At 35.6% G+C, this 26,542-nt stretch overlaps 1 protein-coding gene across 3 annotated transcripts in view; it reads right to left on the bottom strand.

Annotated features, from left to right (window-relative positions):
* Nucleotides 1-1,024: 1,024 nt before the first annotated feature.
* COG6 (component of oligomeric golgi complex 6) overlaps nt 1,025-26,542 on the bottom strand; it is a 101,653-nt gene continuing 76,135 nt past the window's right edge. For 2 of the 3 annotated variants that reach the window (XM_030813305.1, XM_030813306.1), the window contains exons 18-19: nt 26,246-26,325; nt 20,617-21,764 (exon numbers count right to left, since the gene is read on the bottom strand). In XM_030813305.1, coding sequence (XP_030669165.1) covers nt 21,599-21,764; nt 26,246-26,325 — 246 coding nt within the window. In that variant the 3' untranslated portion in view covers nt 20,617-21,598. Of the gene's footprint in view, nt 2,711-20,616; nt 21,765-26,245; nt 26,326-26,542 lie in introns of those variants that run through there. The other variant, XM_003270010.2, reaches the window with a different exon arrangement.

Here is a 26,542-nt window from a genome sequence, read left to right as displayed (position 1 = left end):
TGTCATAGAAAGAGAGATAACATCTCAAGTGCAAAACGAGGAAGGAGAGGAGATGGGTGTGATGTTTGAGAATAGGAAAATGAGGAAGATTAATCTAATAGTTTCTATTCTTGGTGAATTATGAAGGATATTAACTGAGAATGTGGGTGAAAAAGTCCTCTGGAAACATGGAAAGTTAAGAGTAGAATTACAAAGCAATATTGAATGTCTGTCTTAGTTCATTTAGACTGCTATACCAAAATACCATAAACTAGGTGGCTTATAAAAACAACAGACATTTATTTCTCCCAGTTCTGGAGGCTGCAAAGCCCAAAATCAAGGCACCAAAAGATGTGTCTAGTAAGGGCCCGCTTCCTCATTGATGGCTGTCTTCTCACTGTAACATCACATGGTAGAAGGGACAGGGATCTCTTGAGCCTCTTGAGTAAGGGTACTAATTCCATTAATGAGGACTTCATCCTGACAACCTAATCACCTCTCAAAGGACCCACCTCCTAATACCATCCCCTGAGGGGTGAGGATTTCAACATGAATTTGGGGAAACATAAACATTCTAACTACAGCAGTGCCCATTTGAACACTGTAATCATGAATTTCGAGTAAAGTCAATTAGTCCATTTGTGTCATTTTTTCCTCAGGTAATATCCACCTGCTCAAATGAAGGCACAGAGAAAGAAATGGAAAAGTTCAACCCCATAAGGGTTTTGCCATTCAAACACCTTTCCTCTCTGAAAGAAGGGCAGACATGCCTTTTCTAGGTTATACGTATGCCAAATGAAAATAGTTCAAAATGCAAACTATGGAGTAATAGCAAATTTAGGTGTTATATTAATGGATTATTACTTACAATGTTTTATTTTGCCTTAGCACTCAAGATCATATATACCACATTTTGCCTGTGAGTCTTTCACTGATTACCTCAGTTTTTCCCTATGTTGTATTTCCTTTTCCATTAGTGCATTTTCTAAAAACACATCAATAGGATATATATCTACAGGACAGCTGCAATAATTGCTGCTCTAGAAATATTTTAATATTTTATTTGAAAAAACCAGGTAAAAAGCACAATAAATTTTTCCCTATAAAACAAAGGAATTCATTCATAGCAAGGTATCAATCTTCTTTCACTGTAGAAATAAATTATACAAAATTTAAGCTCTTGATTTATACTTTATTTTTTGTCTTTTATATATAACACATACTAATCGAAGGGAAAAAACTAAAAACACAGATTTATACCCAAATGGATAATGATTATATAATCATTCTTACTCCAAAAAGAATTGTATTAGGTATAAACAATTATAAACTTCAGATAAATAGGTCATATTCTATAAATACTAATTTGTTATATACAACACACAATCTTCTACAAATACTAGTTTTATGTTATTACTTTTCAAAATATTTCAAACTAGTTATTTTTTTCCTTGTGCTTCAATTTTCTCATTTGTAATTTAGGGACTTACCTGTTTTTATAGATTTACTGGAAATTAAGTTTTTTTTGCTGACAAGAATGTAAAATCAGGCACACTGGGATTTATTCCTTTAAAAATACAGTCATTTTGAATCTTCCTAATAGGTAATGGTCTAAAATCAGAGTCCAGTTACAACATGGAGATAAGACACACTGCCAATTGGCAACTCCTCCTCTGGCAGTTTTTTTCTCCAATGTTTGAGTAGATCATTGTTTCTTTGGTTTGAACACCAGATAAAATGTGTAGTTGGTTGGATTTAGGACCCATATTGTATGACAAATACCCATCTTTAAACATCAGACTTAGACACAGCTCAGGCTATCTACATGCTTACAGCTCATTGGAAAGGCTGAGCTCCACCTTGAGTTCCATCAAAGGCTCCCACAGAGTGGAATCTACCCTGTTTAAATCACTTTTCTCTTCCCTTTTTTTCTAATTATTGCTGAGTGTATATTTAAAATTGCATAAAAATGTACACAGTCAAATACATATAGTATGCCAAAGTAGAACAGAAAGGAGATTCACTGCCATATACACCAGGAGCAGAATTCACTGTTATTTTTCTCTCTTCTAACAACTCTTTAAGGGCAGCTATTTTGGGGACAGAGACATAGGCTAGGTTCAAAAAAACTAAGTATGCCTACTCATATTAATAAGAAAGCAAATGAATCTTTAGGTAAGGAGACATTTATTAGGTCATATCCTTATACTAATTCTTAAATTTTGACAAATTTTTTATATGCTGTTAATTTAGAACTAGTCTTGTAAAAAAAAATTCTTCAAACCTTTCATACTACTTTATGCTTCCTGAATACAGTGAAAACTGCAGAGCTGGAGAGATGGCTAGCAAAAAAATATATCATCTCATTTAGAATAGATACACAGCAATACTAGCTCAGGTCAACATGTTACTTACTTCCCTGTTACTGAGACCAAAAAAAAAAAAAAAATTATCGGGACTTACAATCTTATGATACAAAGAAAACTGTAACTATCAAATTATAAAGTAAAAATTCAAAGAATAAAAAATAACCTTATGTGTTTTAGGGAGGTCATATTTTGCTAACGCAATGAAATAAGATAATCAGGAAAGAAGCGTCTGCACTTGCTGCGGAGATCGGTGAAGAATGTTCTCTGGATCTTTGTATTCATTGATTGGATTCATCACAGCTGCATACAATTCTCGATAGGCTCTGCAAACTAATTCTGTAGATTGTTTTATGATCTGCTCTCTATTGATAAGCAAACAAAATGTAAACACATCATTTGAAAAAAATATATTTACTACGAATTGTAAGACAGCTTGACACTTCAATCAATACATTTCATTTTCATTATCATCACACATACATTATTTAAGAATCACTATATGGCTACACAGTTAATCCTGATTTTGGGATAAAATATAATTTTGTATTTATTATTTATTAAATCTTTCTCCATTACTATATAGGTTGCAGAGGGCATGGACTTTGTTTTGTTCCTGATATATACTGGACTGCTATATATTTGTGCCTGATATACAGGACTGTTAAATAAGAAACAAAAACTGTGACCCAGTGTCAGTGTATTGACTTTGCAAAACTGGTAACACATTAAAGATGCTTACAATTGTTCCAACTTATCAACACTTTTATCTCTCAGAAAACTTAAACTGCTCTTTCACCTATAGCTTTTACACTAACAACCACATCTCCTAGCTTTCTCTTCATCTCTCTATATCACCCCAAGCTAAAATGTGACACTTGCTTGCAGCAAATCACAGCTTTCTCACAAATATACATTTCTACAAAAGCACATAAAGAATGAGTCCTGCAAATGTTTACAAAATTATCCAGCTAGAAAAAACAGTATTGGTTCATTAAATGTGCAACAACTCTCTGCATAGTTCCACGACATTAACTTCCTGTCATCCCCAGCTACTCATACTATTCATGCATCACCATGAGAAGATGGTACTAATGGTACTCATGGTTCTCATGGTACTAATTTTCTGATTTTTACAAAAACTAAAATAAAAATGTGTGTTTAAAGCTTTGCTTCCAAACCTCCTTTTCTTGTAGTTTCCTACTTCTGTTAATGGCATAACAATGTTGTATCACTTCAGCTCAGGTTCTAAAATGACCTCTTGCCTGGAGTACACACAAACTCCTATCTATTCTTCCCTCTTTCAGTCTCTTCAATATTCAATCCATCCTAGGCACTGTTGTTAGATTACTCTTGCTGAGGCATACTTTCTATCACATCTCTCTCTTACCTGGGGCTTTCAAAGAGCTTCAATGGCCTCTTTTGGTTTCAGAGAAGCCCAAATTCCTTCTACCATTCAAAAATTATCTAACGCTTTCCCTATCACTACTCTAATTCCAGTGCAACCCTTGACTGTCCTCTGGGCTCTGGTTTGCTGATCTCAGTTCCTTTGCTCCTACTTCATTTTCCTAGAATGCCTCTTTCACCACTTTTAAATGCTCTTAATGTTCAGCAAAAATGTTCTCTCTTATCCATGAAGTCTTGTCTGATCTTTAGAGCTAGAAATAATTACTTCCTTTGTGGAATGTCCATGGCACTTTTTCTGTTCCTTTCATATAGCTTTTACCACTCCTAACTTACAATAAAGCTTCTACATTTTCTTGATGTCCAGATCCCAAAAGCTTTGTATTAGGAAGGGGTTAGTTCTGCATCAAATGGATATGACGGGAATATAACCCAATTTCCAAAATGTACTTTAAAAATTGTTTAGAATTACAGAAATACATGTTGTTCATGTCTTACCTGTCCTACAAAATTTCAACTAACTTGACACTGTTTATGTTCACATGTCCCTTAAAACCCAGTATATTTTGAATATGATAGATGCTCAATAAATACATGTTCACTGAATGCTTGATGGAGAAAAATAACTTTTTCCTTATTTACAGAGTCCTTTTCTGGGCTCTTGAGCCACCGCTGTTTTCCATAAATGCTGAATCAGTGGCTATTTCAGGAAAACTGTTTCTTCACATAGTCAGGAGTACATGATTGTGACTAGCTAGATTAACGTAATAGTTATAGCAGTAATAGTAATATTGTGTTAAGTTGTCACACAGGTCAATGTCATGAAGTCACCATCAACAGAACACATTCTTTTTCTAGGAATTATGTTTTTTTTAGATAATAATGGATAGAATAATACATTTCTAAGACTATCTGTGGAAATATATGCATCTGTGGTCTAGAAAAGAAAATAGTTGGATGGAATAAGGAAAGAAGTCCACTTAAGATCTTGGAACATCTGTACACTGTTCTAATGGGGTCCAAACTCTTGGTGAGTTGGAGTAACTTGACATTTTCCAAAAATTGCTAAAGCTTGCAAAATGACAGTGAGTAGAAGAAAGACATGCTGAGTAAATTTTCTGAGCAGAGTAGACTGGTGCTTACTGGTTGTACTACCTTTCTGCTGAAAGGAAAGGGATGATGGTAGAAACCGGTTTAGAAAACTGCTTAACTAAATGAGGCTTGGAGATTTTTTTTTTTTTTTTCTTTTTTGAGACAGTCTCACTTTGTCACCCAGGCTGGAGTGCAGTGGCATGATCTTGGCTCACTGCAACCTCTGCCTCCCCGGTTCAAGTGATTCTCCTGCCTCAGCCTCCCGAGTAGCTGGGATTACAGGCATGCACCACCATGCCTGCCTAATTTTTATATTTTTAGTAGAGACGGGGTTTCATCATGTTGACCAGGCTGGTCTCAAAATCCTGACCTCAGGTGATCCACCCACTTTGGACTCCCAAAGTGCTGGGATTACAGGCATGAGCCATTGTGCCCAGCCTGGAGATATTTGTTGATCTATTGATTGGTGATCTTTCCTGTAATTAAATTTGCTTGACAATGAATGTAACGAAATAATGCAAAAATTATTTTTCATTAAAAACTACTAGAAACTAGTATTTTAAAACTTTGTTAGATATACATTTGATATCCACTTTTGCAACAAGTCAGATACTGGATTTTAGAAATAGTGTTCTTAGTTCTTTTCTAAGCGCAATAACATAGATTTCTGAGAAGTGTGTAAAGCATTCATTACTCATGCCTCATACTCAAGTCTATACTCAATCTCAATACAGCATATATTTGATTGTATATAAGGAGTATGCAAAAATAAGGCTATTCCTTCTCATAAAAAGTATAAAATAAGAATAATGTACAATTATAAATATTGAATATGATTTTTAAAAGTTCAGAGTAACTTGTAAATGTAATATTGTTGAAACTTCTGAAGTAGTGAAATTTAAATTTCATTTTCAAGTAACAGTCATAAAAAATTTAAAATTTGCTGAAATTTAGTTGTAACTTGACACGTTTCTATTAGCTCACAAATGTCTGTAACAATACAGCTGAAAATCCATTGTAAGTTTGCAATAGATAAAATAAAGCAGTACCACATAAACACAGATAATTAAATAAAATCAAGCCAGTTAAAACTAAACAAGTGTTCAAAATTCATTTTAAATTTTGGTGTTAGATGGTATAATATGTCTTCAATCTGCTCCTCAGCTTAAAAAGCCACCGAGATATGGAAGGGGGTTAAAAAAAGAATATGCATAAGGTGGAGAGGATGAAGAAAGCAAAGCCGGTGGATAAAAAGAAATCTTCATGTATTACATGAAGGGAGGAAGGAAAAAAAGCAAAGAATAAGGAACTGCTCCTCCTGGCCTGCTAACTGCCTGCTAAAGCTAACAGGATAGAAATAAAAAGAAAAGGGAGACTCTCTAAAGTGACTCTGAGTCAAAAAAATTATAAAGACCACGAACTCTGGCTGACAGTGTGATTCCACATTTCTGAACAAATATGAGGTCATTTATCACTACCAAAGCAACAGTTTCCTACACTCACTTTTATTAAGTATTTTCTAATCAGTTCTATATGGTACAGTAGAGATAAAATGGTATAGAGGAGTAAATTACTGTTAGAAGGCTTACATTCTAATTGAAGCTCTGCCACTTATTGTTGCCTTGAACAAGTAATTTAACCTCTCCAAGACTTCTTTCTCCACTATAAACCAAATATTGAACTAGTTAATCTTTATAAGGTACTTTGAGCTTTTAAGCTATATTATTCCATTGAGAGGTAAGAGTATTTTAATGAGTTATTGTTTTAAAAGAACTACCTACATGAATAAATACATCACATATACATACACATACATTATTTTAGAGAACTGTTTCCCAAAATATGATTTGTAAAAGCATATCAGTTATTTGTATATAAATGAATGTTTCTATAGTGCTAAAACCATTTTATTCTCTTGCCAGTTTACTATATTTTTATTTACAGTAATAATTACTATGTAAATTCATCCTTTATCTTAAAAAGCATATTAAGTATCTATCAATCAACTGATCTATCTATACTCTGCCAGCCTGCCCAGTCTTAGCCCAAATTATTCACTAATTACTAATATCACATATGAAATACACAGTATCAAACAATAATGAATCATTATAGTAACAAATAATCAATGTCCAAAGTTTCAAGGATTCTATGACTAAATCCAAAATGACCAACAAATCATCTCAGTTCAGTCGTATGCTTCTGAAAGTTGGGAATGTCCTTATCAACTAAACACCTTATGTACAGGCAGAGAAAACAGTGAATTTTTTTGTTGTTGTTGTTAGCAGTGCATGCTGAATACTGGTTCTAGCATGGGCATGCACTTGATTTTACTTACTTACTATTTTGATCAATCACAGCCTAGCCCATAGCTGACAGGGAGTACTTTCAGGACTGTTTCTGTCCTCTTGCTTTTCACAATACCAAAAGATATGCAAAAAGACCAGTTGAATGGGGGAAGTAACTTTATTTTTTTAATTATACTTTAAGTTCTAGGGTACATGTGCACAACATGCAGGTTTGTTACATAGGTATACACGTGCCATGTTGGTTTGCTGCACCCCATTTACTCATCATTTACATTAGGTATTTCTCCTAATGCTATCCCTCCGCTACCCCCCATCCCATGACAGGCCCCGGGGTGTGATGTTCCCCGCCCTGTGTTCAAGTATTCTCATTGTTCAATTCCCACCTATGAGTGAGACCATGCGGTGTTTGGTTTTCTGTCATTGGGATAGTGTGCTTAGAATGATGGTTTCCAGCTGTATCCATGTCCCTACAAAGGACACGAACTCATCCTTTTTTATGGCTGCATAGTATTCTATTGTGTATATGTGCCACATTTTCTTAATCCAGTCTATCATTGATGGACATTTGGGTTGGTTCCAAGTCTTTGTTATTGTGAATAGTGCCTCAATAAACATACGTGCATGTATCTTTACAGTAGCATGATTTATAATTCTTTGGGTATATACCCAGTAATGGGATCACTAGGTCAAAAAACTAGTTCTAGATCCTTGAGGACTTGCCACACTGTCTTCCACAATGCTTGAAATAGTTTACACTCCCATCAACAGTGTAAAAGCATTCCTATTTCTCCACATCCTCTCAAGCATCCGTTGTTTCCTGACTTTTTAATGATCACTATTCTAACTGGCGTGAGATAGTATCTCATTGTGGTTTTGATTTGCATTTCTCTGACGACCAGTGAGTGATGATGAGCATTTTTTCATGTGTCTGTTGGCTGCATAAATGTCTTCTTTTGAGAAGTGTCTGTTCATATGCTTTGCCCACTTTTTGATGGTTTTTTTTCTTATAAATTTAAGTTCTTTGAAGATTCTGCATATTAGCCCTTTGTCAGATGGATAGATTGCAAAAATTTTTTCCCATTCTGTAGTTTGCCTATTCACTCTGATGGTAGTTTCTTTTGCTGTGCAGAAGCTCTTTAGTTTAATTAGATCCCATTTTCCTACTTTGGCTTTTGTTGCCATTGCTTTTGGTGTTTTCGTCATGAAGTCCTTGCCCATGCCTATGCCCTGAATAGTATTGCCTAGGTTTTCTTCTAGGGTTTTTATGGTTTTAGGTCTACCATTTAAGTCTTTAATCCATCTTGAATTAATTTTTGTATAAGGTGTAAGGAAGGGATCCAGTTTCAGCTTTCTACATTTGGCTAGCCAGTTTTCCCAGTACCATTTATTAAATAGGGAATCCTTACCCCTTGTCAGGTTTGTCAAAGATCAGATGGTTGTAGATGTGTGGTGTTATTTCTGAGGACTCTGTTCTGTTCCATTGGTCTATATCTCTGTTTTGGTACCAGTACCATGATGTTTTGGTTACTGTAGTCTTGTAGTATATATAGTTTGAAGTCAGGTAGCGTGATGCCTCCAGCTTTGCTCTTTTGGCTTAGGATTGTCTTGGCAATGTGGGCTCTTTTTTGGTTCCGTATGAACTTTAAAGTAGTTTTTTCCAATTCTGTGAAGAAAGTCATTGGTACCTTGATGGGGATGGCATTGAATCTCCAAATTATCTTGGGCAGTATGGCCATTTTCACAATATTGATTCTTCCTATCTATGAGCATGAAATGTTCTTCCATTTGTTTGTGTCCTCTTTTATTTTGTTGAGCAGTGGTTTGTAGTTCTCCTTGAAGAGGTCCTTCATATCCCTTGTAAGTTGGATTCCTAGGTTATTTTATTCTCTTTGTAGCAATTGTGAATGGGAGTTCACTCATGATTTGGCTCTCTGTTTGTTTGTTATTGGTGTATAGGAATGCTTGTGATTTTTGCACATTGATTTTGTATCCTGAGACTTTGCTGAAGTTGCTTGTTAGCATAAGGAGATTTTGGGCTGAGACAATGGGGTTTTCTAAATATACAATCATGTCATCTGCAAACAGGGACGATTTGACTTCCTCTTTTCCTAACTGAATATCCTTTATTTCTTTCACTTGCCTGATTGCCCTGGCCAGAACTTCCAACACTATGTTGAATAGGAGTGGTGAGAGAGGGCATCACTCTCATGTGCCAGTTTTCAAAGGGAATGCTTCCAGTTTTTGCCCATTCAGTATGATATTGGCTGTGGGTTTGTCATAAATAGCTCTTATTATTTTAAGATATGTTCCATCAATACCTAGTTTATTGAGAGTTTTTAGCATGAAGGGCTGTTGAATTTTGTCAAAGGCCCTTTCTGCATCTATTGAGATAATCACATGGTTTTTGTCATTGGTTCTGCCTATGTGATAGGTTATGTTTATTGATTTGCATAGGTTGAACCAGCCTTGCATCCCAGGGATGAAGCCAACTTCATCTTGGTGGGTAAGCTTTTTGATGTGCTGCTGGATTCGGTTTGCCAGTATTTTACTGAGGATTTTCGCATCGATATTCATCAGGGATATCGGTCTAAAATTCTCTTTTTTTGTTGTGTCTCTGCCAGGCTTTGGTATCAGGATGATGCTGGCCTTATAAAACGAGTTAGGGAGGATTCCCTCTTTTTCTATTGATTGGAATAGTTTCAGAAAGGATGGTACCAGCTCCTCTTTGTACCTCTGGTAGAATTCAGCTGTGAATCCATCTGATCCTGGACTTTTTTTGGTTGGTAGGCTATTAATTATTGCCTTGATTTCAGAGTCTGTTATTGGTCTATTCAGAGATTCAACTTCTTCTTGGTTTAGTCTCGGGAGGGTTTATGTGTCGAGGAATTTATCCATTTCTTCTAGGTTTTCTAGATTGTTTGCATAGAGGTGTTTATAGTATTCTCTGATGGTAGTTTGTATTTCTGTGGGATCACTGGTGATATTCCCTTTATCATTTTTTATTGCATCTATTTGATTCTTCTCTCTTTTCTTCTTTATTAGTCTTGCTAGCGGTCTATCAATTTTGTTGATCTTTTCAAAAAACCAGCTGCTGGATTCATTGATTTTTTGAGGGGTTTTTTGTGTCTCTATTTCCTTCGGTTCTGCTCTGATCTTAGGTACTTCTTGCCTTCTGCTAGCTTTTCAATTTGTTTGCTCTTGCTTCTCCAGTTCTTTTAATTGTGATGTTAAGGTGTCGATTTTAGATCTTTCCTGCTTTCTCTTTTGGGCATTTAGTGCTACAAATTTCCCTCACACACTGCTTTAAATGTGTCCCAGAGATTCTGGTATGTTGTGTCTTTGTTCTCATTAGTTTCAAAGAACATCTTTATTTCTGCCTTCATTTCGTTATGTACCCAGTAGTCATTCAGGAGCAGGTTGTTCAGTTTCCATGTAGTTGTGCGTTTTGAGTGAGTTTCTTAATCCTGAGTTCTAGTTTGATTGCACTGTGGTCTGAGAGACAGTTTGTTGTGATTTCTGTTCTATTTGCTGAGGAGTGCTTTACTTCCAACTATGTGGTCAATTTTGGAATAAGTGTGATGTGGTGCTGAGAAGAATGTATATTCTGTTGATTTGGGGTGGAGAGTTCTGTAGATGTCTATTAGGTCTGCTTGCTGCAGAGCTGAGTTCAAGTCCTGGGTATCCTTGTTAACTTTCTGTCTCATTGATCTGTCTAATGTTGACAGTGTGGTGTTAAAATCTCCCATTATTATTGTGTGGGAGTCTAAGTCTCTTTGTAGGTCTCTAAGGACTTGCTTTATGAATCTGGGTGCTCCTATATTGGGTGCATATATATTTAGGATAGTTAGCTCTTCTTGTTGAATTGATCCCTTTACCATTATGTAATGGCCTTCTTTGTCTCTTTTGATCTTTGTTGGTTTAAAGTCTGTTTTATGAGAGACTAGGATTGCAATCCCTGCCTTTTTTTGTTTTCCATTTGCTTGGTAGATCTTCCTCCATCCCTTTATTTTGAGCCTATGTGTGTCTCTGCATGTGAGATGGGTTTCCTGAATACAGCACACTGATGTGTCTTGACTCTTTATCCAATTTACCAGTCTGTGTCTTTTAATTGGGGCATTTAGCCCATTTACATTTAAGGTTAATATTGTTATGTGTGAATTTGATCCTGTCATTATGATGTTAGCTGGTTATTTTGCCCATTCGTTGATGTGGTTTCTTCTCAGCATCAATGGTCTTTACAATTTGGTATGTTTTTGCAGTGGCTGGTACCAGTTGTTCCTTTCCATGTTTAGTGCTTCCTTCAGGAGCTCTTATAAGGCAGGCCTGGTAGTAACAAAATCTCTCAGCATTTGCTTGTCTGTAAAGGATTTTATTTCTCCTTCACTTATGAAGCTTAGTTTGTCTGGATATGAAATTCTAGGTTGAAAATTCTTTTCTTTAAGAATGTTGAATATTGGCCCCACTCTCTTCTGGCTTGTAGAGTTTCTGCTGAGAGATATGCTGTTAGTATGATGGGCTTCCCTTTGTGGGTAACCTGACCTTTCTCTCTGGCTGCTCTTAACATTTTTTCCTTCATTTCAACCTTGGTGAATCTGACAATTATATGTCTTGGGGTTGCTTTTCTCAAGGAGTATCTTGGTGGTGTTCTTTGCATTTCCTGAATTTGAATGTTGGCCTGCCTTGCTAGGTTGGGGAAGTTCTCCTGGATAACATCCTGAAGAGTGTTTTCCAACTTGGTTCAATTCTCCCTGTCACTTTCAGGTACACCAATCAAACGTAGATTTGGTCTTTTCACATAGTCCCATATTTCTTGGAGGCTTTCTTTTTACTCCTTTTTCTCTAAACTTCTCTTCTTGCTTTATTTCATTAATTTGATATTCAATCACTGATACCCTTTCTTCCACTTGATCAAATTGACTATTGAAGCTTGTGCATGCATCACATAGTTCTCATGCCATGGTTTTCAGCTCCATCAGGTCATTTAAGGTCTTCTCTACACTGTTTATTCTAGTTAGCCATTCATCTAATCTTTTTTCAAGGTTTTTAGCTTCCTTGCAATGGGTTTGAACATCCTCCTTTAGCTCAGAGAAGTTTGTTATTATCGACTTTCTGAAGCCTACTTCTGTCAGCTTGTCAAAGTCATTCTCTATCCAGCTTTGTTCCGTTGCTGGTGAAGAGCTGCAATCCTTTGGAGGAGAAGAGGCTCTCTAGATATATAACTAAATGGAGATATTATTCTCATTTTAAAATATGTTCAAAGAAATTTACTGTATTCTAAATAATTATTTAAAACTGAACTGAGATAAGAAATGAACTGCTTACTTCCAAAAATCAGTGAGCTTGTCATTAATCTGTACTTTAGGATTTTGGTTTCCATAACAACATGATACAACTTTCATCATTACCATAAACCAGCATTTCCAGAAATAGATTATTTCAACATCAGGTTCTGTGATCACTAAAATTGAGTTTTATTTTAGCACCACAGTTAAGAGTGCAATCAAATGTGCCACAGGAGAAAAAAAGGCGTTAAGCCTAAAAGCCCAAGAAGAAAAGACGATAATATTCTTAGGAATAACAGATTAGTTAAAATTTTGATTTTTCTTCATCACCATATAAATATAAGAAATGTCACAATGGGTCAAGACAATTTTTCATCCTAGGTCAGCTATCTGTCTATAAATGAAATTAAAGCATATTTTTTATGAGGCCAAGCTACATATTTCACATAAGTGTCATCTATTATCATATATGCCAGACGTCTATGAGCATTCTTTAAAAATAATAAAATAACCTCAACACAGAAAGAGCTAATAAAATACAGTATAGTCTAGTGTTGAAGAGAATAGGGTCTAGAATCAGAAATGTTGGATTCAAATCATGGCTCTACTTCTTACAAATTTTTTGACCTTGATACAATTATTTAATCTTTCTAAACAATATCCTCTTTTAAATTGATCGAAAGAATTGAACTAAGTAATCTATTAAAGGATCACTCTCAGTGTTCAGTTCAGGCTGTGGGCTTGGGTGGATGGTGGTGGAGAGGGCAAGTGTGAAAATGGAAAAGTTCAGAGGTTAATGTGATAAACCAGGCACAGATGATGCCACCTTGGGCCAGAGTGCTAATTGTGGAGATGTTCAGAAGTATGAGTCCTCTCTCATATACTTCTTAGATAAATATTTAATGAAATGATTCCATGAGAATTTTGATTAAAGTTGGAGTTATTTACAGATTAACCTGTTACACTAGTGAATTTCTCAGTCTATGAAGAGAGTATGTCTATTTAGTCAGATCTTTTAGAATTTTCAATAAATTTTTATAAGTTTCATTATATAATTTTCCATGTATATTATCAAATTTATTCCTAGGAAACAATCCTGTGACTATTACAATAAAGTCTTTTACTTTTCGTTGTTATAATTAGATATTGCTGGTATACAGAAAAGGTACTAATTTTTGTATATTAATTTTGAATCTGGCCAAGTAACAACTCTATTTTAGTTCTATTAGTTTGTTAATTGTTTGCCTTTTTTGTTTTTGGTACAGACATTTAAAATTAATAAGTTTTATTAATTCTTTTCAATATTTATGACTCAATTCATTACAATGGCTAGAAGCTCCAAGGTAAACAGATGTGACAGTAAGTATGCATATCTTGTTTTGAACTTTAATGAAAAGGTTTCTAATGTTTCATCAAGTATTATGTTTGCTGTAGATTTTCAATATTCCAACATAGTGTCATGGTACTCTTCTCTAACTGGTTTATGTAGTAAATTCAAGTAAGATTTTTCTTTGTATGCTTTGGCTATGGTGTTTCCTCTCTTGATGCAATGGAATGTTTGATTTTTTTAAATGATTTTTTATATCTTGCAGGCTTTTTATCTAAGACCTACTTAAGCATGACTTTTATCAATATAAAACATTCCCCTTTGACCTTTTATTGACTTACACCCTGAATTCAATTTTGCCTGTTAATATTGCAACTCCTTCTTTCTTTGTATGCCACTTTGTTGTAAATGGTCTCTTGTAAAGGGCATATAGGTGAACTGTGTTTTTTTTTTAAATCTAAACTGACACTCTTGTATGTTAAAATAGGGTAACTTAAGTTATCCACATTCATTGTAAAAACTGATTTAGCTTGGAATTTATAAAGAAAAACTTGCTATGACTTTTCTAGTTCTTGCTATGAACTTTCTAGAACTAGAAACATCTAGTTTTTCTTATGTTCATCTACTTAGGATTTCTTATTTCCTTTTTTGCTCATTCTTACATTAGTTTCGTGAATGTTTTATCTGTACTTAAAAAGAATGTGTATTTTCTATAGTTTGTGTGTAGTATTTTAAATATTTCTATTAGGTAAAGATTGGTAGTACTGTTCAACTATGAAGCATCGTGTTAATTTCCTATTTTTTTGTATCAATTACTGAGAGGAGTATGTAGAAATATCTAACTGTATTTCTTGATACAGCTATTCCTCATCAATTCTGCAAGCTTATATTTCATGTTATTTGCAGCTCTGCTATTAAATGAACATATATACTACTATATTTTCTTCATGTATTAATCCTATTATATTATAAAATGTCGCTCTTTATCTCTGGTATTATTATCTGTCTGTAATCTAATTTTTCTTATATAGCTACTCCAGCTTTATGATTAGTGCTTACATGGTATATCTTTTGTCATCCTTTTAAACTATCTCCACCTTTATATTTAAAATGGACTTTTTTATAGATAGCAGATAGTTGTACCAAGCTTTTTCATCCAGTCTAACAATTTCGTCTTTTCGAATGTGTAGTACTTTCACATTTAGTACAGTTACTTATTAGGCTGCAGTTAAGTCTATCTTCCTGCTATTTGTTTCATACTTGTCTCATTTGTTCTTTTACCCTCCTTTTTCACCTTCTTTTGATACAATTACTTTTTAAAAATTCTATTTGTTCTTATCTATTGGTATGCTAAATAACTTTGTTTGTTTCAATGGTTGTGGGAAGGTTTACAATCTACCTCCAATCAATATTATATATTTCATGGATAACTTAATATCCTTACAATATTACAACACCAAACTTCCACTTCCCTCCCACTGCATCTTTTGCACTTTTGTTGTCATACATTTTATGTGTTTAAAATTCCACAATTAGGAGAAAGATGAGCAAATAGAAGCCTCCAGCGATCGTCCCCCAAGCAGGAACGCCAAATTGAACAACTATCCACAAAAAAAATCACTTTCCTAAGAACCAAAAATCAGGTGAGCAATCATAGTACTTGGTTTTAACATCATATTAAGGAAAGAGGCACTAAAGAAGATAAGAAAGATAGTCTTGAATTGCCTACACTATCCTTCCCCTAATCCCTGGCACTGGCAGCATGGCACGGGAGAGAATTTATGTGCTTGTGGAAGGCAGAGAAAAGAGTGATTGTGGGACTTAGCACTGGAATTTAGTGCTTCCCTGTCACAGCAGAAAGCAACACCAGGCAGAACTCAGCCAGCATCCACAGAGGGAGCATTCAGACCAGCACTAGTCAGAAGGGAAGCCTCCATCCCAGTGGTCAGAACCAGAGTTCTGGCAAGCCCCACCACCATGGGATAAGGTGCTCTGGGATCTGAAATAAACTGAAGGGCAAGTTTTGCGCCATAAGGGCTCTAATTCCTAGGCAAGCTTCTGTGCTTTGCTGGGCTTAGAGCCAGTGGACTTGGGGTGCACGTGACCTGATGAGACACCAGCTAGGGCAGCCAAGGGAGTACTTGCATCACTCCTCCCACAACCCCAAGTGATGCAGCTCGTAGCTCCGGGTAAGACTCCGTCCTTCTGCTTGAGAGAAAAGCATGGGAAGGACTTTGTTTTGTATCTTGGATGCCAGCTCAGCCATCTCAGAACAGAACACCACATATAATAGATTCCTAAGGTTCCTGACTCAAGGCCCTGCATACCAGACAGCTTCTCTGGACCCACTCGGAGACAAGGGAAACTCACTGCCCTGAAGGGAAGGACATAAGCCTCACTGATTCATCACCTGCGGACTGCACAGCCCTTGGACCTTGAGGGAACATAGGCAGTAGTCATGCAGTGATCCCTGTGGGCCTCGGGCAAGACCCAGTGCTATGCTTGCTTTGGATCTCACCCAGCACAGTACCAGTGGTGGTGCCACAAAGAGGCATGTATCACCACTCCCCCAGCTCCAAGGCAGCTCAGTACAGAGAGGAAGACTATTTGCTTGGGGGAAAGTAAGGGAAGAGAACAAGAGTCTACGCCTGGTAATCCAGGAAGTTCTCCTGGATCTCACCCAAGACCACCAATATAGTACCCTCATTGAGTCTGCAAGAGCCACAGGGCTTGAGGTGCTCCCTAATGTAGATATGGCTGCAGTGACCAAAGACTTAATTCACAAGTCCCCTTGAATACTTGGAAAGCCTTCATAAGAAGGGCAGGTATAAGGCCCAGACTATGAAGACTATAACACCCACCTCTTCAATGCCCAGACACTGATGAACATCTACAAACATCAACACCATCCAGGAAAACATGACTTCCCCAAACAAATTAAACAAGGCACCAGTGACCAACCCCAGAGTGACAGACATATGTGACCTTTCAGACAGAGAAATCATAATAGTTGTGCCGAGGAAGTGCAAAGAAATTCAAGATAACACAAGGAAGAAATTCAGAATCTTGTTTTTTGTTTTTTTGAAATGGAGTTTTGCTCTTGTTGCCCAAGCTGGAGTGCAATGGCAAGATCGTGGCTCACCGTAACCTCCGCCTCCCAGGTTCAAGCGATTCTCCTGCCTCAGTCTCCCAAGTAGCTGGGATTACAGGCATGCACCACCACGCCTGGCTAATTTTGTATTTTTAGTAGACACAAGGTTTCTCCATGTTGGCTAGGCTGGTCTTGAACTCCTGACCTCAGGTGATCCAACTGTCTCGGCCTCCCAAAGTGCTGGGATTACAGGCATGAGCCACTGTGCCCGGCCAAAATTCAGAACCTTATCAGATAACTTTAACAAAGAGCTTGAAATAATCAAAAAGAATCAAGCAGAAAGTCCAAAGCTGAAAAATACAAGTGACATGCTAAAGAATGCATCAGAGTCTCTTAGCTGCAGAATTAATCAAACAGAAGAAAGAACTACTGAGCTTGAAGACAGGATATTTGAAAATACACAGTGAGAGGAGACAAAAGAAAAAGGAATAAAAAAAAATGAAGCACATATACAAGATCTAGAAAATAGCCTCCAAGAAGCAAATCCAAGAGTTGCTGGCCTTACAGAGGAGGCAGAGAGAGATTAGTGTAGAAAGTCTATTTGATGGGATAACAGAGAACTTCCTGAACCTAGAGAAAGATATCAATATTCAAGTACAAGAAGGTTACAGACCACCAAACAGATGTAATCCAAATAAGGCTACCTCAAGACCTTTAATAATTAAACTCCCAAAGGCCAAAGAAAAAGAATGTAAAAGCAGCAAGAGAAAAGAAACAACTTACAAAGGAGCTCCAATACTTCTGGCAGCAGACTTTTCAGTGGAAACCTTACAGGCCAAGAGAGAGTGGCATGACACATTTAAAGTGCTGAAGGAAAAAAAAAACTTTTATCTTAGAATACCAAATCCAGTGAAAAGATCTTATAAACATGAAGGACAAATAAAGGCTTTCCCAGACCAAAAAAAAAAAAAAAAGGACTTCATCAACACTACATCTATCCTACAAGAAATGCTAAAGAGAGCTCTTCAATCTGAAAGAAAAGGACATTAATGAGCAATAAGAAATCATCTGGGCGAATCACGAGGTCAGGAGATCGAGACCACAGTGAAACCCCGTCTCTACTAAAAATACAAAAAATTAGCCGGGCATGGTGGCGGGCGCCTGTAGTCCCAGCTACTCGGAGAGGCTGAGGCAGGAGAATGGCGTGAACCCGGGAGGCGGAGCTTGCAGTGAGCCGAGATTGCGCCATTGCACTCCAGCCTGGGCGGCAGAGCGAGACTCCGTCTCAAGAAAAAAAAAAAAAAAAAAAAAAAAAAAAAAAAAAAAAAAAAGAAATCATCTGAAGGAACTAAACACACTGGTAATACTAGGTACACAGAAAAACACAGAATATTGTAAACTGTAACCATGGTGTGTAAACTACTCATATCTTGAGTAGATAGAATAAAAAGATGAACCTATCAAAAATAACTACAGTAACATTTCAAGTGACAGACAGTATAATAAATATAAAGTAGAAAAAACAAATATTTGAAAGCAGGGCGATGAAGTTGAAGGGTAAAGAGTTTTTATTAGTTTTCTCTTGGCTTGTTTGTTTACACAATCAATGTTAAGTTGTTGTCAGTTTAAAATAATGCAGTATAAGATATTATTTGGAAGCTTCATGGTAACCACAAGTCAAAAAACATACAACAGATATACAAAAAATAAAAAGAAATTAAAATATACCACCAGAGAAAATCACCTTCACTAAAAAAGAGACAGGAAGGAAGGAAAGAAGGAAGTGAAAATCACAGAACAACAAGAAAGCAAATTTTTAAATGGCAGTGTAAGTCCTTATCAGTAATAACACAATGTAAATGGACTATGGTCTCCAATCCAAAGTCACAGAGTGGTTGAATGGATTAAAAAAACAAGACCCAAAGATCTGTTGCCTACAAAAAAAATACTTCATTACAAAAGCAGACATAGACTGAAAAAAAGAGAGATAGAAAAAGATACTCTATGCCAGTGGAAACAAACAAAAAAATAGGAGTAGCTATACTTATTTATATCAGAAAAAATAGATTTGAAGGCAAACATAAAAAGAGACAAGTTCAGTATATAATGATAAAGGGGTAAATTCAGCAAGAGGATATAACAATTGTAAATATATATGCACCCAACATTGGAGCACCCAGATATACAAAGCAAGCATTATTAGAGATAATGAGAGAGACAGACCCCAAAACAATAATAGCTGGAGGCTTCAACCCTCTACTTTCAGCACTGGACAGACTTCCCAGAGAGAAAATTAAAAAAGAAATGTTGGACTTAATCTACACTACAGACCAAATGCACCTAATCAATATTTGTAGAGTATTTCATCCAGTGGCTGCAGAATAAACATTTTCACTTCAGCACATAGATCATTCTCAAGGACAGACCATATGTTAGGACACAATAAAAGTCCATAAAATTTTTTTAAAACGAAATTATATCAAGTATCTTCTCTGACCACAATGGAATAAAACTACAAATCAATAACAAGAATCATTTTAGAAACTATACAAACACATGGAAATTAAACAATATGTTCCTGAATAACCAGTGGGCCAATGAAGAAATTAAGAAGGAAATTAAAAAATTTATTGAAACAACTGAAAATGGAAACAACATACCAAAACCAATGGGATACAGCAAAAGCAGTACTAAAAGGAAAGTTTGTAGCTGTAAGTGCCTACAAAAAAAGTAGAAAAGCTTCAAATAAACAACCTAATGATATATTTTAAAGAACTAGAAAAGCAAGAAGAAACCAAACCCAAAATTAGTAGAAGAAAATAAAGATCAGAGCGGAAATATATGAAATTGAAACAAAAGTACAAAAGAGTGATGAAACAAAAGGTGATTTTTTGAATAGACAAAATTGACAAACCTTTAGCCAGACTAAGAAAAGAACCAGAAGATCCAAATAAATAAAATCAGAGATGAAAAAGGAGACATCACAGCCAATACCCCAGAAATTCAAAGGCTCATTACAGGCTACTAAGAGCAACTATAAGCTTAGAAGAAATGAATAAATTCCTAGACACATGCAATCTGCCAAGACTGAACCATGAAGAAATTCAAAACCTGAAGAGACCAATTAACAAGTAATGAGATCAAAGCCATAATAAAAAGTCTCTCGGCAAACAAAAAGCCAGGAACTGATGGCTTCACTTCTGAATTTTACCAAATGGTTAAAGAAGAACTAATGCTAATTCTACTTAAACTATTCCAAGAAATAGAGGAGAAGGGAATACTTCCACATTCATTCTATGAGGCCAGTATTTAAATTAACCCTGATATCAAAACCAAAGACAGATTAAGAAAAAAAAAAAAGTACAACAAAAATACAGGCCAATATCCCTGATGAGCATTGATGTAAAAATTCTCAAAATAATAGAGAAAAGCATAGAAAATGATTTTAAAGAATTCTTCCTTTTTGGCCAGGCACAGTGGCTCACACCTGTAATCCCAGCACTTTGGTAGGACGAGGTGGGTGGATCACAAGGTCAGGAGTTTGAGATCAGCCGGGCCAACATGGTGAAACCCCGTCTCTACTAAAAATACAAAAATTAGCCAGGCACATTGGCAGGTGTCCATATTCCCACCTACTCAGGAGGCTGAGGCAGAAGAGTTGCTTGAACCCAGGGCGCAGAGGTTGTAGTGAGCCAAGATCGTGCCACTCCACTCCAGCCTGGGTGACACAGCAAGATTCCGTCTCAAAAAAAAAAAAAAAAAAAAAGAATTCTTTCTTTTTGTACCCATTTCTTACGTGCATTATGCTGGGGATAAACCTTCTCTACTTTCGTTTATTTCAAAACATTTATTTCACTTTCAGTTTGAAAGACACTTTTTTTTTTTGATCGATCATTTAAAGTTGACGTTTCTATACTTAGCTTTTTAAAGGTGATGATATTCTACTGTGTTCTGGTCTGCGCTGTTTCTAACAAGAAGTCAGTAATGCCATTGTTCCCTGCAAATGTCTTTAAAAATTTTTCTCTTTATCACTGGTTTTCAATAATTTGATTATGTTATGCTTTGGTATTTAATTTCTTGGGTCTGAGGGTCCTTATTTGCCATAACATTTAGAAAAAATTCCCCTTTTATTCAAATTTTTCTGCTTCAATTACACTGTGATATCTAATTATACAGGTTAGACTGCTTAGTATTATCACACAATCCTCTAAGACTCCATCTATTTTCCAGCCTTTTAATTTTTTTTCTATCTGTGCTTCAGTTTCTATTGTCCTCTCTTCAAGTTAACTGATCTTTCCCTCTGGAGTGTTCAACTGGCCTATAAGCCAATCCAGTGAATTTTTCATTTTATATACCGCATCTCTGAGTTCTAAAATTCTAATTTTGTAAAATCCCCTATCCTCTCAGGGTCATGTTTTCCTTTAAATTCTTGAACATATTTTTAACAGCTTTTTAAAACACCTTATCTGCTAATTCTGTAAACTTTACCATTTGTAAGTATGTTTCTACTGACTGATTTTTTTTTCTAGGTTTGGCTCATATTTTCCTGCTTCCTCACTGCAATAGCATTTTATCACATGCTTAGCATTATTGATGTTAACACTGTTGATTGTCTGTAACTGTCATCTTTAAGTATGTTATGTTTTGTTCCGGAAGGCAGTTAATTTAATTACAGATCAAGTTGATAATTTAGAGGCTTGATTTTAAGCTTAATTAGTATGAATCTAAAGTAGCTCTGATAGTTAATTTTAAGGGTTAACTTGACTGGATAAGGGATACCTAGTTAGTTGATAAAGCATAATTTCCGGGTGTGTCTGTGAGGGTGTTTCCACAGCAGATTGGCATGTAAGTTGGAAGACTGAGTGAAGAATATTCACCATCAATGGGGCGGGCTCCATCCAATCAGCTGAAGGCCTGAATGGAACAAAAAGGCAGAGGAACAGCAAATTGCTCTTTTTCTCTCCTGCAGCTAAGATACTCTTTCTTTTCTTTCCCTTGACATAAGAATTCCAGGTTCTCCAGTCTTTGGAGATTAACCCTGCTTTTAAGGTTTGGACTTTCTGAGGTCTCTAAAGCATTCAGTTCACAGCTGTCCAGTAGTTCTTTTCCTGGTAGTATTTTTTTAAAATTTTACCCCAAACTTGCTTTATTTTTGTCTATATGGATATTCCTGATAGTACAGGTGAATAAAAGAAGGTAGTTAAAAGAAAAAAATATATTCAATTTCTTTAAAAAAAATTACTCCATTATAGGTACATGCTTTATTTCTAGCATATTATTTCTATAATGGAGGAAAAACCTTAAATAAAAGAGTTATCAAAACTTACTCATTTTCCCATAATGCTCACTTTACGAAGCATCTGCATTCTCTTTATTTCTTAAGTTATTATGGAAGTAACTGTGACTCAATAAGCAAAGATTTGTTGAGAACATTTTATATGTGCACAACTGTGGTTTCTGTAGTCCAAACTCTATTTTTGTATTGCTATAAGGTGAATATTGGAGATTTTGCATTGAAAATAGAACAAGAAGCTTCAAATTCACTCCAAAGGGAAGAATTCTTTAAAACCATTTTCTTTCTCTATTCTTTTCCCTATTACCTATACCACCTTGTTTCCTAGCTATTTAAATATATTCAATAGCTTATTCCAAGGCTGACGTGCTAAATCAAAATCTCCTTTGAAAGTCAATCAAACTAAGACAAGACAAGAAAAAGGGAGACATGGGTTATAGGTGTCCCAAAGGTATTGCAACTATGAAGATAAAGTTCAGGAGAAGAGAATATGAAAAAACCAAAAACAGATAGTAGGCGCGCAATTTAAAAATTTGCTTTAGGCCGGGAGTGCTATCAAGCCTGTAACCCCAGCACTTTGGGAGGTCAAGGCAGGCGGATAATTTGACGTCAGGAGTTCGAGACCAGCCTGGCCAACATGGTGAGGCCCCATCTCTACTAAAAATACAAAAATCAGCCAGGCGTGGTGACATGCACCTGTAGTCCCAACTACTCAGGAAGCTAAAGCAGGAGAATCACTGGAACCCAGGAGATGGAGGCTGTAGTGAGCCAAGATCACGCCACTGCACTCCAACCTGGGTGACAGTGCCAGACTCTGTCTCAAAAAAATAAAAATAAGAAAATCTCCTTTAATGTTAAAATCTTTTGTTTTTTTGAGATGGATTCTTGCTCTGTCACCCAGGCTGGAGTGCAGTGGCATGATCTTGGCTCACTGCAACCTCCACCTCCTGGGTTCAAGTGATTCTCCTGCCTCAGCCTCCTAAGTAGCTGGGACTACAGGCATGCACCACCACACCAAGCTAATTTTTGTATTTTTAGTAGAGACAGAGTTTCACCATATTGGCCAGGATGGTCTTGAACTCCTGACTTCATGATCTGCCTGCCTCGACCTCCCAAAGTGCTGGGATTACAGGCGTTCAGTGAACCACCACACCTGGCCTGATGTTAAATCTTAAATGTGTAAAATGCCCTATATTTTCAAAGCAATCCTGATTTGAAAATAAGTAGCTAAATTTATACCATGATTTCTGTTCATCTAAACAAATATTGAAAATCATGTTGCAGATCACATTTAATTTTCGAATACTTTGCAAATAACATTTAAAAACATTTCTGAATGAAAATAGAGGTAAATAGGTACTAAGAAATTTCAAATTCTTGTTTGTAGTATTAATACTTATATAAATAATATGCATATCTCAATTTTAAATGTCATTATAAATAGTAAGAATTCATAATAGGATGTTAGGCACATATCAAAAAATAATTTAAAAAACTAAATTAAAAATTCACATTTAAAAAAAAGTACCAAAACTTGTTCATTTGTCTGATAATAAAATAAAGTTTGCATTGTTACCGTTGGACAATAGGACAATAAAAGTAAATGAGAAACTAAAATATTCTCTTCAATAATGGAAGACAAACATTTAATTTCAAAAATGATTTAAGCTTGGGAAATTTGACAAGTTTCTGAGGCAACGGACTCAAACAGATCTATATACAATACTCAATCCCACTGCTGGTTCAACAGCTTTTTTAAACTATTACCAAGACTAAGAAAGAAAAATAAAATTTTAGAAGAGCCTAAGAATGTATAATTTTGAAATTTTGTGGAATGCTGCCAAACTCCTCTTTGAAAAGATTGTACTAATTTATACTCTCATTCAAAAAAGTGTGAAAATGCCCATTTTCTCAGACCTGTTCCATTAGTATGTAATCAATGTTTTATTGTCAGCAGTCTGATAGATAAAAGTTCTCATTGTTGTTTCAGTTTGCATTATTTGATAATTACTATTTCCTCACATATTTACTTGCCATTTCCATTACTTCTGTGAGTTGTTCAAATATTCAGTGCCTGTTTTTCTACAATTTGTATGAATTTATAGGATCTTACTATATATTAAGGATAATATATTAAGAATAATTTGTTACATATTTTGCAAATATTTTTCCATATTATTGTTTATATTTTAACTTAGTTTATATTATCTTTTTCTGTAAAAACCTTAAAATGTTACAGAGCCAAATCTGTCCATCTGTTTCCTTTACAGCAGCAGTTCCCAGTGTTTTTGGCAGCAGGGACTGGTTTTGGGGAAGACAATTTTTCCGTGGACAAGAAGTTGGGGGATGGTTTTGGGATGAAACTCTTCCATCTCATAAGGAGCACACAACCTAGATCCTTCCAGGCACAGTTCACAGTAGGGTTCGTGCTCCCAACAGGCCAGACCGGGGTCCCTGGCCCGGGGTTGGGGACACCTGCTTCACAGCATCTGAGCTACATGTCATCTTTTAAAGTACATTAAAATCTCTCTTCAATCATTATATTATGAAAAGAATAACAGTATATTTCACATGTAGTGACACGGCTAACAACATTCAAATATTATGTACTGAGACACGGTTAAGTTAAAAAGAATTACAGGTATTCAGTTAAAAATTTAATAATTTAAGAAGCACATTGGCCGGGCACAGTGGCTCACGCCTGTAATCCCCGCACTTTGGGAGGCTGAGGCGGGTGGATCACGAGGTCAGGAGTTCAAGAACAGCCTGGCCAATATGGTGACACCCCTATCTCTACTAAAAATACAAAAATTAGCCAGGTGTGGAGGTGGGCGCTTGTACTCCCAGTTACTCGGGAGGTTGAGGCAGGAGAATCGCTTGAACCCGGGAGGCAGAGATTGCACTGAGCCAAGATCACTGCACTCTAGCCTGGGTGACAGAGCAAGACTCCGTCTCAAAAAAAAAAAAAAAAAAAAAAAAAAAAAGAAGCACATACAAACAACCTGAGTCACAGCATAACAGTTTCTTTGGTAATCTCTTAAGTCTTTAGAATTCTGGTTATGTAAATAGTATAATATCTTTTAGGATAATACAACATAAAGGTCACAAAAAAACATTAAATTCATTTACTCTAGTCACTCACCTAAAAAGGAACTTTCCTAACTCTGTGTCTGAGAAAAAAAAAATGGTCCATCGATTTCCAGCCAATTCTAATTGATACCAAATTCTGCATGGTGAATTAAAAAGCTGCTTCTTTGCTCTATTTTCTGCTGTAGTTCTATGCTCAAGAACAGAAAAAAAGTATATCACCTCTATAACATTACATTCTTTTAGATATCTGAAATGTTTTCTTCAATAGTTCTTTCCTTACTGTACATTTCAATGTAAATATTTGTTTGCATGTTTAACTGACCTGTTAGGTTATAAGCTCCATGAAAACAGTGCAAATGTCTTTTAAGCCTTAACTCCTAGTGCCTGTTATGTAGAAAACACTTACTGCACTGCTGTTTGAATAGAAAGAAAAAAAAATGTGTAGATAATGTTGCCTAATTTCTTACCTATAGACAATTTTGCCAATATTTTTCTTAAAATCAAGAAAGATCATATAATCTCTCTGTTTCTTCTAATTGTTATATTCTAATATTTTAATGTAGGATTCGGTGTCCTGAATACATTCCTGATAAATGATATTGAGTAATTTTATATCTACAGAAAACTACCTTAGATTCAAAATAGTCTATAAATCAGTTCATCTGCATTGCATAATGAATATATTATTGATTTTCCATAACATATTCAACATTATTCTGACATGTTTGTTAACATAAGGGAATTTGGTATTACAGCTAATATAGCTTCAATTATATTCAAAGTAATTTTAACAATCATGTGCTAATTATTTTGGAGTGACATATAGACATGGAATAAGTACAGACATGTTCAGATCTCATCCTTTGGCATGCCAAGGCAGAAGGAAGGTTGAGAACTATAGATTTTCAATGGTAAATTGTCTATTCTTAAAAATAATTTTTTTCCAAAAAATGTACTTGATATTTAAAAATATGTGAATCTTTACCAACTACTTGGGACCAAAAATACTTACTTCACTGTGGCACTTAGAAGAAAGTTCAGCTGTGGTATTAATAGGTTGTCTGGGGCTGACAGATAACGATCAAACTGAACCTAAATGAAACAGAGAAATACAAAATATAAAGTACATATATGTGCTAACAAACATCTCAAATATAAACATCTCTTTTAAGAATTAAATACTTGAGAAAAATTCCATACTCTAAATAACTAGAGTGTTCAAATTGTGTATTTCCTAAACATTCTAACTAAAACTCCCTAAAACTGTCAAATCTGTAATATAGTCAATATTAGCAATACTTACTTTTAA

The sequence above is a fragment of the Nomascus leucogenys genome, chromosome 5, assembly GCF_006542625.1.
Source record: "Nomascus leucogenys isolate Asia chromosome 5, Asia_NLE_v1, whole genome shotgun sequence".
Lineage (NCBI taxonomy): Eukaryota > Metazoa > Chordata > Mammalia > Primates > Hylobatidae > Nomascus > Nomascus leucogenys.
This window is presented reverse-complemented; position numbering and strand designations above follow the sequence as displayed.